This window comes from Limulus polyphemus, unplaced genomic scaffold (genome assembly GCF_000517525.1).
Source record: "Limulus polyphemus unplaced genomic scaffold, Limulus_polyphemus-2.1.2 Scaffold4006, whole genome shotgun sequence".
Taxonomy (NCBI): domain Eukaryota; kingdom Metazoa; phylum Arthropoda; class Merostomata; order Xiphosura; family Limulidae; genus Limulus; species Limulus polyphemus.
In genome coordinates this window covers 21370-39513 of record NW_013669616.1, presented here as the reverse complement: position 1 = coordinate 39513, position 18144 = coordinate 21370, and the positions used below count along the sequence as shown (strand labels likewise).

The following is an 18144-nucleotide window of genomic DNA, read 5'->3' as shown; positions in this document are numbered from 1 at the left end:
AAGCATTTGACAAGGTGCCACATAAAATGCTTGTAAAAATAAAAACATCTCTAAAGGTGTAGGAGATGAGTCAACAAATTGAATAGAAGAGTTCCTGGATGGAAGAAAGCAGAGGGTTGTTACAAAGTTCAGTCAAACTGGATTAATGTCACAAATGAAATACCTCAGGGCTGAGTTTTGTGACCCTTACTCTTTTTTATTTATGTTAATTACATAGATGAAAGAATGGTCAATAAGTTACTTAAGCTGGCAGATGATATTAAAATCTTGGGTGTTGCTAGCTGTGAAGAGGATGTTGCTGATTTACAAAAGGGTTTAGATCATTTATTGAGTTAGGCAAATAAATCTTAAATGGGTCTTAGTTATAATAAATGCAAGATAATGCATGTGGATTATCATAATTTGAATTATAAGTATAATTTGGATGGAAACAACCTTAACAGTGTCATGAAAGAAAGGGATCTTGGTAAAATAGTTGATCAGTCTCTAAAGCTATGCAAACAGTGTACTGTTACTAGTGGTAGGACAAATAGGATTTTAGGTTGTATCTACAGTAATATTGAATACAAGTCTAAAGAGGTTATAATTTCAATCTGTAGCTCACTGGTTATGCCACATGTGGAATATTGTGTTCAGTCTTGGGCTTTTTACCTCAGGAAAGATGTTGAATTGTTGGAAAGGGTTCATAGAAGGGTTACTAGAATGGTACTTGGGATGGAGGGGTTATTGTACGAGAGAGGTTGAAATCTCTCAGTTTGTTTTCTTTTGAAAAAAGAAGAGTTAAGGTGGATCTGATTGAAGTGTTCAAGATTGTAAAGGGAATTGATAGTGTTGATGCATCATCATTTTTCATATTTGACAGTGAGAATAGTAAAACTAGGGGAGACAAGTATAAATTTTGGCAGGGTAGAAGTCATCTTCAGCTAAGACAGTTTTATTTTTTTAACAGGATGGTTGGCCTTTCAAGTAGGTTGCCTTCAGATGTTGGGGAGGCAGTATATTTAGGTTAGTTTAAGAAAATTCTTGAAAGTATGTGAATGATAAGGACTGGCTTTAAGATTTGTTTCTTTTGTTTTCTGTTGTTTTTTTATTATTTATTTATTATTAGTTTTAGTTTAGTTTAACAGATGGAAAAGCCGAGATAGATCAGTAGGTCTCATGTTCTCCCAAAATGTTTGTTATTTTATATTTTGCAAGCCTAACACGGAAGCCCCACCCACTATCTCATTCTTTTGAATGCCTATATTGCTTAAGTACATATTGTTGCATCAGCGAGGTCACGTGACTAGTGTCACGCCACGTTTCTAGAACTATCCCGTTCCTTCGGGAGTGCTCTAGCATTTACTAGATAGGGGGGTGGTCTGATATATATAAGATGGTCACGGTGTGACGTGACAATGTGTGTGTAGGTAGTGAGTAATTGAACTGCAGTCAGGAAGTATTGTTGAAGTTAACGTTCGTTGTTAAAACGTTTGTAAAATATCGACTGTTGAAAATAAGTGTATCGGTAAAGTTATATTCAGAAAGAATTAACCAGTTTTATTAAGTAAGGACTTGTGTCACTAAAGTTTCGTCGGAACGAAGTTACGGAAAATCAATTAACGACTGGAGGCGTAACAATATTTATAAGCAATAGAAAGAGGACATTCCAAACTATGTAAATCTGACTGTTTTTTTATAATTGGTTGGAAGGAAAAACTTTTATAACTTACATATACCTTAGTTAGAAAGCCGAATAAATTACTCTAGTTTTTTATATACAAGTATAGTAATTTGACAAGTTTTGATTTTCTAAAATGCATCTTTGAAGTTTACAAAAATATACTTGTCTTTTGTCTTTCCCATATAAGAGGATAAACGAAACTTATGTTGAAGCTTATCAAGTACAACTTACGAGTACAAATCAACCTCGTAACACCATAAATACTAAAAATAATTGTTTTTGTTTATATTTTTTATGTATTATTCTATGTTTTAAGAAAACTAACTGAAAATTAAGCATTTATGAGTAAATCATAATAATAAGTATACATGTTAATAATCACTTACACATTTTGTACACTTATACTGCTAAATTCTGACATCCAAATAGTTACAAAGTTTTCTGGATTGATTCAAACTTTGTACAGAGCCATATTGTAAAAATTTGTTCACACTTTTACTACTTAGACATTTCTCGATGAAAGCATTACACTATGCACTAGTCGATAATTCCTCTCCTACTGTATTCTCAGAGCCAAGGTTAAGATAAACTCTGTAGAAAAGTTCTAGTAGTTGTGTCAAACAGGCTTATTTGCTGTCAATGGTGTTGTATTACAGTGTCACATAAAACAATCTAATAGCAGTAGCAGTGATTTATGGGTTTATGTTCGGTAGGTTTCTACTTCAGTTGATAACAGTAAATAAACATAGGAAATAGATGTGTAAAGGTTAGAAATATAATCTCTCAGGAGAAGTATTTTTGAACTTTGTGATCAATAATATAAAGGATAGAATGGTACTATCTACTGTATTTCTTAATTTTCAACCTTTAAAATTTTATGGATGTTATGAGGTTGGTCAAACTGACCAACTCTATGTAAAGTTAGGATAGAGAATATATACTGTTCTTCTAAATAAAACTTCTGATATTTATTTAAAAAGTTTAAGAGATTGAATAAATGAATTTTGAAAATTTTCAGATGAAGAAAAGTTTTTTTTTTAGCTTAACATGAAAATTACTTTGCACTTAAAGCACTCAACACTCTGACTTCAGATATTCATGAACAGAGTTTTAGTATAAATGCTCAAGTAAAATTGAAGATTTTTTTTGTTTATAAAAGACTTAATGTTTACTAAAAGTTTGTGAGGATATACAAAACATGTAAAAGCTATAGTATGGAAACTGATGGTTGCTTTAGCATTATGTGATCTGTGTAATCCACTAAGGGTTTATGTGAAACTAATAACACCATTATATGGTTTCTTGATAAGTATTTTTAATTCAGTGTCTGAATAATGTATTATGAATGTTGCATAAGCATGTATGTTTCAACATCACAAAAACAGAATTATGTCAGCTGACAAGATTATCAGGTTTGTATATCAATTTTCTCTTGCACTATGTGTATGTATTGTTTCAGTTTTACTAGTGTTGGTGTCTACTACCTTTTTCCAAGATTCTGCTATTGTTGTTAACACTGCCCTTATTTTGTCCGTCGTCTTTAGAAACACATTGAATGCAGTAGGTATTACCATCATAGTTCATCATGTTGTGGGTTCTTTAAAACTTTTCTTGCCTCATTTCCCTGTCCCTACATTTGATGTGTAATCTCCTCTTTCTGAACCCAAACAGGAAGGTGATGACTTTGATCAGCTACTTTCACCTCTTAGAGATTTGCTTTATGCTCTTCTTTACCTGTTGGAGATAATGTTTCTTCTCCAAATCTCTTTTGATTCAATTACTCAGGTTTGTTCTTTACTTTCCCTTTCTTCTGTGTCTTTTCATTGTTCTCATTTCATACTAAATCATTCTCATTCTGAGGACTATTTGGTTTTTCTTCTTTCTCCAGACATACATTTTATATTGAAACATTTATGGTTCAGTTTTGTTCTCACTCTAAAATGCCTTGTACTTGTCAATTCCAGGGATCCTTTGCCATGGGTATGGTTATTCCCATTTTCCATTCTTGGATTCCCAATCTCTGAAGTTTCTTTTACATGACTGGGAGGCTGATTTCCTTGACTTCAGTAGCACTCTTTAATGCTCAAATTTCCTGTCTTCACATTTTTCCTACTCATCTCCTTTATTATTTATCCACTTTTCATCTCTTATCTGAAGCCTTATACCATGATTCCAATCATTTTCTGGGGAGTTATGGTTGTTCCTCCTCAATAACTTGACCAGGATTTTGTCTTCTGTGTTCTCTCTGTTGTTGTTTGAAATATTTTTAAAGTACTTGATTCAGATTGTCTATGATAAAATTAGACTGATGATTCAAAATATAAAATATAATTTAGTTTAAGACATAAAAGAAGATTACTGTATAAAAAATGAACAAAACCATGCTACCTAAGTTAAGTCTAATGGGTAATATTATTGTTTGGAGCCAAGTTCTAGGAAATGGTATTGTTAGAGATGCCATGCACTATAATGCAAAGAAATGGGGAAACTATTTTGTTAAAATAATAAAGAATTTTGTCATTTTCTGTGGAGCAACAGTACTATTTTACCTCAACTTCCAATAGGTTTTCTTATTTTATCTGAACTTCCAATACCCAGGGCTACTATAATTTGGAAACACTTGAATAAAAGTATTCTGTTTAAATAGAATATTTTTTATGACATCTTGAATTAGAACCATCGAGATGGATTCCTGTACGTGGTGAGGGGACCCCCAAGGGAATGTTCTGTATTTTTAGTTTACCCCTCTGGTGTCTAAACATCTACCCATGTGTTTTCCATATGTGGCATCCCATGAATGTGAGGAGAGGATCCTGGTGGTTGAGGGGTGTCATTGATGGGTTAGCTTATGTCAGTGGCATTTTAACACACCACCTTGGCCTTGAATTCCTGTAGATAGGTGGTCTTGGGGTGGCTCCTCCAAGGTCAGTCAGCCGATCCTGTTGGGCTAGGGTCAGTTAAGTGCTACTGTTGGTTGGACATTTTAAACGGGTGTTAAGAACATTGTGTCTAATGCTGGTGTTTGGGTATAGTGCCCACGAAACCCTGGTGTAGCTGCATTGTCCATGTGGCATTGTAGTAAGTCCTTTGTTCCCGAGGTGCAAAACCGTTATTCACTCACATCCTCAGTCACGGGTTTCTGAAGGGCCTATTGTTGAAAAGGGGTTTTCTGCAAAAATGGTAAGGTGGTATATGTGTATTATATATATATATATATATATCACTTGTCATTTTTGATGGTACATTCCATGGACTATCATGGAAAAAGCCAAAACTGTGGGAGTGTCTGCTCACTTTGCTGGTTTGTGCATTCCAGCTTTATGGAGAGATCACAGTGACCCATGGGGCAGTGTTCATTTTCAAATCGTTTTGAGGGAGATTGGCCATGGTTGATGTCACCCAACCCAAGTGTACAGTAAAGGTTGGAGCAGGTTCACTTCACCACTCTCTCAGAAGTAGATCCTGCTGTCATTAGTCTTCCATCTATTAATGACTGTGTGGAGGCAGTAACTGATTATATAATTCAAGTTTATTTTTAAACAGAATTTGTCTTAGAATTTTAGGAGAATTCCAAAACATACTTACCCTCCACTAACACTTCCTATTCCTCTTTTGTTATCTAGCGTCTCTCTACAGTCGGGAGGTGGGGTCACTCTCAGTTGAGGCTGTCAGTGTTTTGATCTGTTTGGAGATAGAAACATATATTCAGCCCAGGGATGTTTTTCTCCTGGGGCCTCTGAAGCTGCTTTTTTGTTGATCCTGGTTATTCTAGGGAGAATTTGGACTTGGTTTTTCTGATGCTTTTCTTTATTAAGTCAGTTTTTACGAGTCCAGTTTGGATTAACTACCTTATACTCCTTTTCTTCAATTAGTCATTTGGGTTATGAGCTTTTGGGACTTTTCTCTGTGACCTTTAAGTCTACTCTTTCCTTGATAGTAGAGTGGTCAGGGTGGAAAACTGTTTAGTTTTTCTTCTTCATCTAATCTGGTTCATGCTGAGTTATTTAATGCTTTATTACATGATGGGACAGACATACTTTGTACCCTAATTTGTCTGTTTGCATGCTTTGGCTTTCCATCTCCGAGGGGACATATTTTTCCACTTCCAAAGATTAAAATTATTTAATTTTGGATATATGGGGTTCCTGGTTGGTTCATGTGATCACTTGAACTAATAATTTTTTTTTGTATTTCTTGACTCCTCACTCTTGCTCTTGTTTCTTCCCCTGCAAATTGTTGGCAGCTTTTTAATGATCCACACATTAATTTGCAGATGAATGGGGTCTCCTACTGACATATACCTTAACCAGATTGAGTGCATCTGTTCCTTCTATAGAGATACCTTGGTGAAGGGACTTTGTCTATCTGCTGTAGCTTCTGGGTGTTACATGTGGCTTCCTTTTATCATGATTTAATGTTCGTGAGTGTCACAGAGACATTTGTCTTACAAATTGCCATCACCCGTTTGCTTTTTTGTTGTTGTTGACCTGTTGACCTTCTTTGACTCTAGCAGCTGAATAGACTCAGACCTTAGTTTCAGGGCCTCTCCATTTGAGCTGACCAATGTCGATGGCATTGATATTAACCCAGGTGGGTGGGAGAGTAGTTAAAGTGAGGTTGCAATTATTGATGGACACATGGTATTCCTTCACTGGAGATCCATGGGCACTTCAGGTTCTTGTATCGAGGTTGATCTTTCTATTCCATTCTCCATCTCCATTATCCTCTCACCCTATGGTATTTCCACTTTCTCCTGACCAGTAGGATGTGGATTTTTGTTTCACGGCTATCATAGTTACTGGTCATGGGGGTGGTAGTAACAATTGATCCCATTCTTCTGGGATTTTATTCCTGTTTATTGTTGTGCCTGAGACAAGGGAAAATTTCTCAGATTATTGTCATTTTTTCTCATCTCAACCAGTTCTTTGTTTCTCTCTAGTCCACAATGGAGTCCTTTCTCACCCTACATTAGCATTCTTCACGAGGTCCATGGATGTCTAATTTTGTGGTTGTTGAGCCAGTTCTCCACATTCTCATAGTTAGTTAATCTTCCCTTTAGCTATGTTTTGTATACATGAATCTAGTCTTTTGTTTAGCTTCAGCAGAAATATGTCTTCTGCTTTGTAAAAGTTTTCCCCATGTTTTATGCCCAGTTCAGCCACCTCAAGATTATGGAATGAACAGTCAGGCTCTTACTTACAGGGAAGGTTCTATCTCTGAGGTTGTGGGCTTCCCTCAGATCTCTTGCATTTTTGGGAGGAGGACACATGCTATCTCTTCAGTGGTTCCATTGCAACAAATGGATCTGGAACTTCAGTACAGTCTCTTTTTCAGAAGCAACATTTTAGTTTTTGAGTGGAGGCTTGTTTGGATAACCACTGTCTTTAGCATGAGTGTGCGTGTATGTATATGTCATATGTATGTATGTTTGTGTGTGTGTATATATATATATATATATATATGTGTGTGTGTGTGTGTGAGTGTGGGTGTATATATATATGTGGGTGTTGGTGTATAAATGTATACTACCCCTCTGTCCATAGTTTATTGTCATAGATACTTCACTTGGGGGATGTGATGTGTATTTTCAATATCAGAAATTCTAGGGTATATGAATGGAGGATGAATTTTCATTCTACATCAATAATTTAGGACTTCTGTTATCCAACAGGTAATAGTGCAAGGTGTAGATCTTTTGCAGGGGAATATCATCATGAGACGTTTCATCAATTCTAGTGGTTTTTTAATTTTGATTATTTCTCTATGGGTTCTATTCCAATCATGTCATCCTCCTGGCTTACCATTTTCCAGGGATGATGGATTTCATAGCAGATTGTCAATCTTAGTCCTTTCTTTCTCTTGAATGAATGGATGCTGCATGGGGTGGTTTCTCATTTTGGGTTTCCTTTGTTAGCTTTTGGCCACTTATTGCTACTCAACTACAAGCTTTGGAGTCTCCACGACCTCATCTTCAAGCTTTGGTGGAAGATGCAATTGGTCCTGTTTGGATGTGATTGCACATCTTTGACTTTCCCTCACTTCCTCTGTTACTCAGAGTTCTGTCTATATTTCGATCCTCTACTTATAAGATGTTGCTAGCCTAGATTGGGTGGCCTAGCCATGATTTCCTCTTCTACAGTTTCTTCATGTGAGTCTGCCTACATCTTCCTCTTTGTTTATCTTTATTGAGGCATTGTCATCCCAACATTCTACACCAAGACTCTTCCCAGCTCATTGGGGTTTAACATCTACAGTTGCCTGGGGTTGCGCACAAGGATTTTGTAGCCACTTTACCAAACATGTTCACCATATTTTGTTTTGACCTGTTTTTTACTTGGGTTTAACTTCGTCTCCTGTCAGTTAGCTCAGATAACTTTTTCATCTCCTTTCAGTTATCCTGAACATCTGATGGTTTTAGACTCCCCAGTGCAATCCAGCCTTCTTCCCAAATGGCCTTTTGAAATATTAAGGTGTTACTACATGCCATGTCTTGATAACTTTTTGAGCCTTTAGCCTCATCTACCATTTATTATCTCTCCCATAATGGTTATTTTGTGGTTGCTGACATGCTCATGTCTTCAGCTGGAGTTGTTGAAATGTTTGTAGAACTCTTTATCTTTCCTTTTTGGTCCTTCTATACCCTGATAGGTCATTTCTTTCTAAGTCTCTGTGCACCAGTGAAGGGGATACATCCCCCAGCAATTCTTTTATCATTTATTTCTCACCTCTACAATCGATCTGACACTGATTATTTGTTTTGTCCTGTCAAGCCCACAAGTGTTATATCACTTACTCTGACTCCTTTCATGGTGTTAGTTCTTGTCTCTGTATTCTTTGGGATACTTCATTTTCCAAAAGTTTATCCCCACTTTCTTGGAGGTGGTTTTAGAAATATCCAGGTTGCATATTATCGACTTTATGGGTGAGAAATCTTCTGAGAGTTACATCTCATCAGTTTCTGCACATTTATGTCTCTCACTGCCCATTTCTTAGATTCACTAGGGGACATTTTATGGGCCTGTGTATGGACTTCTCCTAATGTTCTTTCTCACATTCTTTATATGATCTAGCAGTTTTTCTTCTGAGGGTTTTCCACTACCCCCCCCCCCCCCCACTTGCCATTTTAACAACATCTGCTAGAGGGAGGAACCTTGTCTTTCTTTTTCAGGGTCCCTTACATCTTGCTTTCATTGGATCCCATTCTGTGGCAAGTGTTGCCCGGAGAGCTGTTGATGTAAGGTGTTCCATAAGATCATCTAGGTGCATTACTGGATGGTATTACCATGTTGTCATGGACTGCAACTCATGGACTATCATGAGTAAAGCTAAAGGTAATTCTGCCTGTCCCTGCCAATCATTGGATTGAATATATTGGGGTCAATATGCTTTTGAAAATTTAGGAAACTTGGTTCACCTATTACACTGTTTCCAGAGCAGTGTTCTTCAGAACTCTCCAATGCATGTTACCCCCCCCCTCCCCAGCTATGGAGTCCTTACCACACCCAGTTTCCAGTCACTAGGGGGGTTAGAGACTTTACCTTCAGAGCGTTTGAGTGTGTGTTCCTCCACTCTTGGAGAGTAGGGTGAAGCTGGGGGCCCTTCTACATGAGTCTCTGGATGTATTTCTCAGATGTCAGTAGGGGTCGCTCTGGCCTACATGGGAGCCTACTCATAATACCAGTTCATATTTGATCCTATGCTTTCTGGTTCAGTGTGCTTGGCCCTTTTTATGAACAATGTTGGGATGTATACTGTACATTGATATAAGTCCACTATCTCCTCATAATTTTGAACACGAATTGGTCCCATCCTAGGTCCTTGGTAGAACACAGTGTTCCATGTCCTTTCCATAATTCTGGGGGCAAGTGGAATGCTCATTGCTCACTTGGTTGGAGAATGAGGATGAATGTTCATAATTCCAGACTGGATGAGTAAGGTATATATAATGCCATCATTCCAAGCCTGGGGTGGTGCCTTTAGACTTTTTCAGATGGAAGAGAAAGTTTGTCCACTTCAGTGTTGTATACTTTCTCATTGTAATTCTGGTGGTTCAGAACATATCACTCTATGGCTACAGGTTGGGATCAAATCAAAAGTATATCTATATATCACATTGCAGTCCAATTGCCCTAGCCACCAATGTTGGATATAGGGACCATGACCCCTTAATTCCAACTCCAGCATTATGGAACTATGGTTATCTGGTTGGGGCTGGTCAATAAGAATTACTTGTGTACTATTCCACCCTTGATACCAATATATATAGTTCTGGGTGAAGAGCATACCTGTTCTGGATGTAGTGTGGTTTCCCCACTTGGGTACCACTTATCTTGGTACACCCCTGTTCAAGATTTGGAAATAAACATTTTCCCAAATTGAAAATGTATTTCCAGTAAAACTTACCTCCATTGAAACTCTCCCACCTATCCTCCCCAGTAAGAGCTGTTGTTAGTGGCTGGTATGGTGTAAGTCTCGAAAAAGTGACAATGTTATCTGATTGAGGTGCTTATATACAGTGTCAGGATAGAGGGTGCATTGATGCAGTTGGAGGAATTTGCAAATTACATATTGCCAAGGGCATTTAAGTGAGATATAAAGGAATGAAGAATGCAAGACCAATGCTTAGATAGGCAAAGCCAATGTCAAGGAATAGTTCAAGTGTCAGCAGAGGTAAGTATTATTGGTAATACATTTTCAGTTTAGGAAAATGTTAACTTCTGCATTGATATTTGCCAATTTTGCACATTAAATAGTGTTATTACGTTTCTGCAAGTTACTTAGAGATTGCAGTTATATTAGTGAGAGCTTTTAAAGCTCTTATCTTCCTCTGTCATAACAAAGTCAGTATATTATTTTTTGTACAGTTTTACTTTTTGAGAATGTTTCAAGTTCTTCAGTGACCACAGAGTTAACTTCTATTTTTACTTGTATGTATGGATGAATTTGTCCATAAGCTTAGTTCATTTGTTTAGTGTACTGAACATTATTACTTTTGTTTTATAATAGTGTTGGCTCTGTAGATTCATGTTAACATGGGGACACTCTTTCTAAGGGTAAGACTCAGTTATATGCTGGTCTGGGTTACAAAGGAATGAAAATATGCTAGCTGGGGTTTTAGGTTTAAGAAATATTTCCACACTGTTCTATTTGATTGTGCTTCTGACACCTACACAGTAATTTGCTTTGATCACTGAGTGTAGTGTGATAACAGGAGAATAATTTGTCTAAGGATATTCTAAAGTAACTGAATTCACCTGTGTGGACTTTGATGAAAAAGAAACAATTATTTAAAGCTCTGGGTACAACTGTGATAACCAATAGTGAAATTAATTTTTATACATATGTTTGACTTGTTTTGAATAGATTATTTTAAACAAGTGGATTGTGTGCTGTCCATTTATTATTGAAATTTATCGCTAACAACTCACAGACACCTACTGTATACTGTCCTATAAAAACCTGACAAACAGGAATTTCAACACTAAATTCAATGTGCAAAAGAAGTTTTATGCTGGTTACACTTGCATAGCTTTTTTAACATTATCTATGTGTGTACTATTTACAGATAAAACTGCCATCTTAGGGAAAAACTCATGTGATGAGTGTCTAGAAGGTTCATGAAGAGACGAGTGCATTCTAGACGCCATCTATTCTTGTATATAAGTGCGACAAATAAAGCAAGATAATTAATTGGATAGCAGACTGGGGAGATATAGAGACAGATAATCGAGTCAAATCATAAGTAAAGTGTGTGAATCGTTGTGAATTATAGCGTGTGTTTAAGTTAAAGTGACTGTGGAAATTCTGTGTATTGCAATGTTGTATTGAGAAAGAATAAACTAGTTGTAATTAAGAAAGGATTTGTATCACTGAAGTTTCTTGGAAAGAATTTTTACGGGAAATTATCAAACAAGCAGATACGTAACACTTTTTTAACATTATCTATGTGTGTACTATTTACAGATAAAACTGCCATCTTAGGGAAAACTCTGGTAGATAATTTTAGGTTCTAATTTACAGAAAATATCCCTGTTTTTGGATGGGTAACATGCTCTCAGTGTGGGGACAACTCAATTCTGACGGTACCTTTCCTTGTCTTGTATGTTGATATTTCAAAGCATCATATTATGAGCTGCAGTCGTCAGAATACTCGCAAATGTGCTTTGAAAGCACAAGTAACAAAATTGTATGTTACTAACAAGCCTCTTCACCACAGACTGAACCAAGAATTAGAGGTTAAAAGGATTAACTATAGAGAGAATAGTGCAAACACTGTATTCTATCATTTTGACCAGGCTGGCAATGAAAATATAATTGAAGGTAATGTAGCTGATGCACAAAGTTTGCAAAATGTGGACAAGTTAATATATCTTGCAGGTTAGCTGTTGTAATGACATAACGTACTTCTTGATATAAAAGTCAAAAGGAATACAGCATTTATTATTCTCTGACCTATATACTGGATATGTGCATTAATTTTAATTGATAAGGTATCAGTGATATTTTATATTCTTTGCTTTCTTAGAGCAAAATTTTTTTCAAAATTCCAAGAAAGTTGATAAAAATATTCTAAATAGTTTCTGCTTTAAAAATTCTTCAAATTTAATATTTATAGAATTTTTCAGGTTGTGAATTTTCCATTATTTTTTGTCAAGTAATAGAAATACTTTCGTTTCTCCTAAACTGTTTTTAATGATAGTTAGAAAGTTATATACAGGGTGTCCTAAAAGTCTGGAGCCATAGGCACTTCAACTTGTAATTCAAAACAAGTTTGGATTAACTTGACATTTTTGTGCTTTGAAAGTACTTAACCAGTCCTGTACCTGAAATTCAAAAAAGCTACCAATCGTGTATGGTTTCAGATTTTTTGGACACCTTATATATCCAATCAGTTTTAAGGTTTTTGATAGTAAATAATGTAATTTATTTTATACATTTTGCCAATTGATGCAGTTAACTCTTCACTAGGGTGCTTCATTATAATGGACCTCACCCATTTTCAGCATTTTCAAAAACATTACTAATTTCCAGTGGACATTGTTGTTTTCTCAATTACAACACATTAGAGTTTACAATTGTCTTTTCTGATTGTTATTAGGTTTACACACTATCCTATTCCAAAGGGACTGTGTATAGTCTAATGGTTAGTGTGTTTGGTTTATGAAACCAAGAGTTCATAGCTATTACTGCAAAATGTTGCTTTGCATTTTGAATCCTTGGGTTCATTAGAATGGTGAGAACGGTGGGTTTAGGGAAATGGAAAGAAGTAGCCACATTCACCTGTGACAAACAGTTACCAAAGGCACTGAAAGCCAAAGTGTATAAGACCATAATTAGACCAGTCCTCCTCTAAGAAGCTGAAACCTGGACCCTGAAGAAGAAAGAAGGCTTGTTGATAACAACAGAAATGAGAATGTTGAGATGGTTGTTGGGAGTGTTGCTGAAAGAGAAGAGAATGAATAAGGAAATAGCAAGAGTCTGGGGAATAGAGGAAAAGCTTGCAGAAGTGAGTCTGAGTTGGATTAGTGATGTGAAAAGAAGAGTATAAGCAATAAGGAGAGCATTAGAACTGCTAACAGCAGGCAAGAGAAGACAGGGAAAAGGCTAGTAAAGCTTTAGACAGGTAGGACTAAAAAAGATATGAATGGTAAAGGAATTGCAGTAAGACCTGGCAATGAATAAAGATGACTGGAAGAGGGCAACACGTGAAGGATAGTAACCCCTGCTAGAGAGAAAAGCTGAAGAAGAAGATTGTAATGGTGATGATCCAATAATTTTATTCAGTCAGACAAGAGCAGCCTAAGAATTAGCAGTGTGTGATGTTGATTAGCTAGTTGCCTTTCCTGTACTGTATCAGTTCCCTCTCTTATAGTCTACTTTGATTGTCAAAGCCTATATGCCTACATCCCAAGTCACAGTGGTATTCCTGAAAAGAAAATGGTGGTTAGGTTTGCTAAAGCAGCATTATCTGCACATTCTCTTCCTTCCTCATCCTCCTGAACAGTAAGCTTAATCTTTTATGATTTCAATCCTGTATTAACTGTTTAGTTAATCACATTATGTTTTGTCATTATTTTGCTCATTTCATGAGATTTTTACTGTTTTGAGGCCTCGGTGCTATCTGTTGTTTTCTTTACTGTACCTGAGAGCCTGCCATGAAATTTTACACTACACACAAGTGAACAGGCATACTCCACGTTTTTGTATATTGCACCATTGTCCATAAAATGCATTGAACATATTTAGTTGTCTGAATATGGTATTCCATGCTATTATCTTAAACATACTTTCTCTGTGTGGTTCTAATGTAACACCCTGTGCTGTTTTCACTGTTACTAATGCTGTCTCATGATTCCTTGAAATATACCCCTTCTTTGAGTGTATTTGTATTTTGTTTTATATATATACAGAATGTCCATTTATTAGACTTAGAATTAGATGTCTTCAAAACATCCACTAACCAACAAAGAATCAAAATAATATTCAACAATCTTATAATGTGAGAGTTGTGTACCTAAAGGCTCACAATTGTGATCTAAATTTAATATAAATTACATTGATAGGTCTGAACTGCTGAAAGTGAAATTTACACACAAATTTCATATTAAACTCTCATGCATTCCACAGTTAAGCTTATCAAACATCCTGGGATTCAATGCAGTTGAACATTAAACATTGAATATTATGCAATCTTCATACATCAAGTAATTTATTTAATTTCTTGACTATTTTATTTCAGAGTTTCAGTGTTTAAATTTGTTTAGGTAGAACTTTAGTTATCTGTTAATTTTCTTTATCTTAAAATGCATTGATGGTTAGAAACACTTTAAGCAGTGTGGTGTAAAATGCTTCTTTGTAACAAACATCAGAGTACTTAGGAATATAAAATGTGGTTATATAGTTTATATTATTGGTTTTTACCCATATGTGATATAACTTAATTCAGCTATATTACATTTATGTTATGATTTTAAATAAAATGTAGTTTTACATGTGCATAACCCCATAATTAAGTATAACTCAAAGTAATGAAGTATATTAGATATTATGATAGCAATTTCTATTGTAAAAAGCTTAAGTAAAGGATGGTAAGAACAGTCCTAGACCACAGACTGCAACAGACATTTTAGAGACCCTATACTGTATAAATATATTGTCTGCCCAGTCCATTTTCAAGCAGACCAAAAACACAAAAATAGAGCTGCATAAAGAACTGACAGGTATATAGTCAAATGGAATTGTTTCCAGTCTCTTTGGTCATCTTTCTTAAGAGAACAGCTGCTATTTTGAGGTATGACTGACAGCTTGTGAAACGTCATTGATGTTATATAATTTTTTAGTGGGAGGATTCACTTTCATAATCTTAAACTTCAGTTTGTGCCCTTTACTGTTCTCATTGTTCAGCTGTGCAAGTTTTTCACTTCTGTGGAAGACACTGAATGTTCTGTGTTTGTGGTGTTCGGTCTTACATCATTTACAAATCTCAGTATGCAAAGAACTTTAGTAATTAATTAAGTTATTTGTGGTAAATAGCACAGAGTTTCACATTAAATGATTATATGTTAAAATGTCACCACGATATGCCTCTATATTAGCATGTAAAGGTTAATCATATAAAGTGCATTTAGCATCCATTGCTACACAAAAACAAATCTTGCTGTGTACTTTCAGTCTGTGAGTGACAGTCAAAGTCTGATATTTGATTAGAGTTTTCCAACAATTGGAGTTGGATGATTTTTATTAGCTGCCTTCCTTCTAGTCTCTCAGCTCAAATTTAACGAGACTCCTTGTACATATAGTCTGTATATAGCTTTCCACAAATATCCAAAACAAGCATAACTAATCTTTCATGAATGGGTACAATTACTGATAAGAATATATTGTTTGCAAAGTATCAACATTTTTTTCAGTTTACACTATGTACTTGGAGAAGAAAGAAATGATAAAAAAATGATTATATCAGTATTGAGGGATATAAGTGCATTATTACAGAAATTTGAAATACAAGATTTTTTTTTGCACAGGATGGTGATGAATATTTTCATTGACATTTAATTTCATTTTTTGTACAAACACTTAAAAACTCTCCTTAATAATTTTCATTTATTATTATGTAATTTTATTGTAATAAATATTGTTTTACTTCACTATAGTGGTGGTAATGGAGTAAAATTGTTACTCTGTTTCTCACTTGTTCTTATGGAAGATTTACGATATAAATTTTACTTTGAACTTTGTGACCTTAATTTTGCAGAATGCGGAAGTCTCATTTTCTTATGAGTTTTATAACTATTCATTCTTCAATTAATTTTAACTTTCTGTTAATTCTTCATAAAGTTTGAAAATTATTTAAAGATTAAACAACAGTTTTCATTGTTTCTTTATCATTATTTCCCAGAAAGTGAAAAGTATGAAGAAGGACAGCGTGTTTCACGTTTACCCACCCAAATGGTAAATATTTACAAAACTTTTATTTTACAGTTTTGGCAACTGATGACAATATTATTGATACAAAAGTATCATTAAGTAATAATATTTAATAGTGTTTTTTATATTAAATAATGATACTTAGTAGTGTTTTTTACAATATACCTTTCAAACATAATCAATACTTAAACTGTTAAAATTTAATGAGTCAATGGCTCATTGGAAAACCCCAAAGTTTCCAAGATTTAACTATCAGCCTTTTCTTCAATTCAAAATTATCAACAGCTAGCACAGATAGTCCTTGAGTAATCTTGCAAAATTATTTGAAGGAAAATAACAAGTAAAGAATTTTTAGAAGAAGAAACTGAAAAGTTTCAAGAATAAATAAATTTACGACATTTGAACTTTGGCATTTGATTTTAAATTAAGATAATCCATTCTGTTATATTTTTTCATTTAACTGTCACATATCTCAAGCAGTTGGAGAATGAAACGAGTGTTCATGCTATTCCACACAAAAACATACTGATCAATGTGCTGGATACAGCAGCTCTAAACTTATACATGATTGGACAATTGAAACAGGTGCTGGGCAATCATAGTCCTTATACACTAGATGAATTATGTAAAATCTCAGGAAGGAGTGATATCTTTTTGGAATTGCAGCCTTACAATGAGGCTTCTTGCAGTGGAAACTATGCTGTAAGACTGTTGTTAAGATTCACAGTCATTAGATAGAGTATGGCCAGACATGGTGACATGAACTGTAACAAAGTGGTTAGACTTCAATAAACATTTTAAGATAACGTAGTCAAGTTCTATAATAAACCTTAAAAGAACCACATATTACATAAGCCTATTATTACCTTAGATGAATCTATATTTAGTAACTTGGTTCTGTGTAAAGTGAATCTGTTAAAATGTTTATTGTATGTTGATTGTTTTAAAACATTATACAGACAATCTAATAAAAAACAGTTTCCTGTTTATTTCAATAAATGTTACCTGATTATGAAACTTACATTTGATATTTAGCTTCTTCCACTGAATTCTGAAATTATACATACACTTTAACTGTAATCACTACATTTTTTTTGTTTTATCTTGCAGTAATAATGTTATTATATGTTTCATTTAAAAGATGTTTGTTTTAATTTTGGCTATTCGATTATGTTAAAATATTTCAACTCATTTTTTTAAAGAGTACAAATAATTAAGCAATGTTTTTTAGACAAATGGTTTACTTAACAATTTACAGATCATTTACAATTTAATGATGTATATTAGTTTAGATAGGAATTTTATTAAATTGTAAATATATATGACCAATTAGTTTCAAGACTAGCTATAGCTAAGTCTGAGTATGTTCTTAATATGAATGATCAAATATTTTGTTTAAATGGCCTGTTCTCTCTATCAATGATTTAAATGCAGTATGAATGGAGCTAGCTTGGGTTCCCCAAAAAAGTCATAAATAAGTATAATTCAGATCAATGTGTAATTTTAATTCATGTTCTGTATCATGTGTGTGACAGCAATGTACCATCTTATGAATAATGCAGACATTTTAACAACTACAAACTGATAAAACCTGCTTCTGTTCTAATCACTTTCTAACAAATAGAAACTGATATGCTTAGCAACTTCTATTTAACAACTTTCTTACAACTAGTAACCGGTATGTTTAACAACCTCATATTAAGCAAATTAGCTGTATTTTTCTTCTAACCACTTTTAATTTCAAAATTTAAATCTTTAATTTAGAAATGTTTTTGATACTTATTCTAAATATTTAGAACTAAAAATGTTCAAAGGCAATAAATGTTTTATCAAGTAATATAAAAGATATGAACCTGTTTGCTTTTAAAAAAAAAACAGTCTGTTTCTACATTCTAAATGTTTGTTGTATACAAATAATTATATTTTTCAGTTTATTGCTATATATGTTAATCAAGTCATTCCTCTCTCGGTAATTCGGCCCGGCATGGCCGGGTAGATAAGGCGCTCGACTCACAATCTGAGGGTCGCGGGTTCGATTCCGCATACTACCAACC

General features: G+C 34.6%; 1 protein-coding gene across 1 annotated transcript in view; it reads left to right on the top strand.

Moving 5' to 3' along the window:
• LOC111088557 overlaps positions 1-18144 on the top strand; it is an 80024-nt gene that overhangs the window by 51503 nt on the left and 10377 nt on the right. The window contains exon 8 of the mRNA XM_022399038.1: positions 16062-16114. Coding sequence (XP_022254746.1) covers positions 16062-16114 — 53 coding nt within the window. The remainder of the gene's footprint in view (positions 1-16061; positions 16115-18144) is intronic.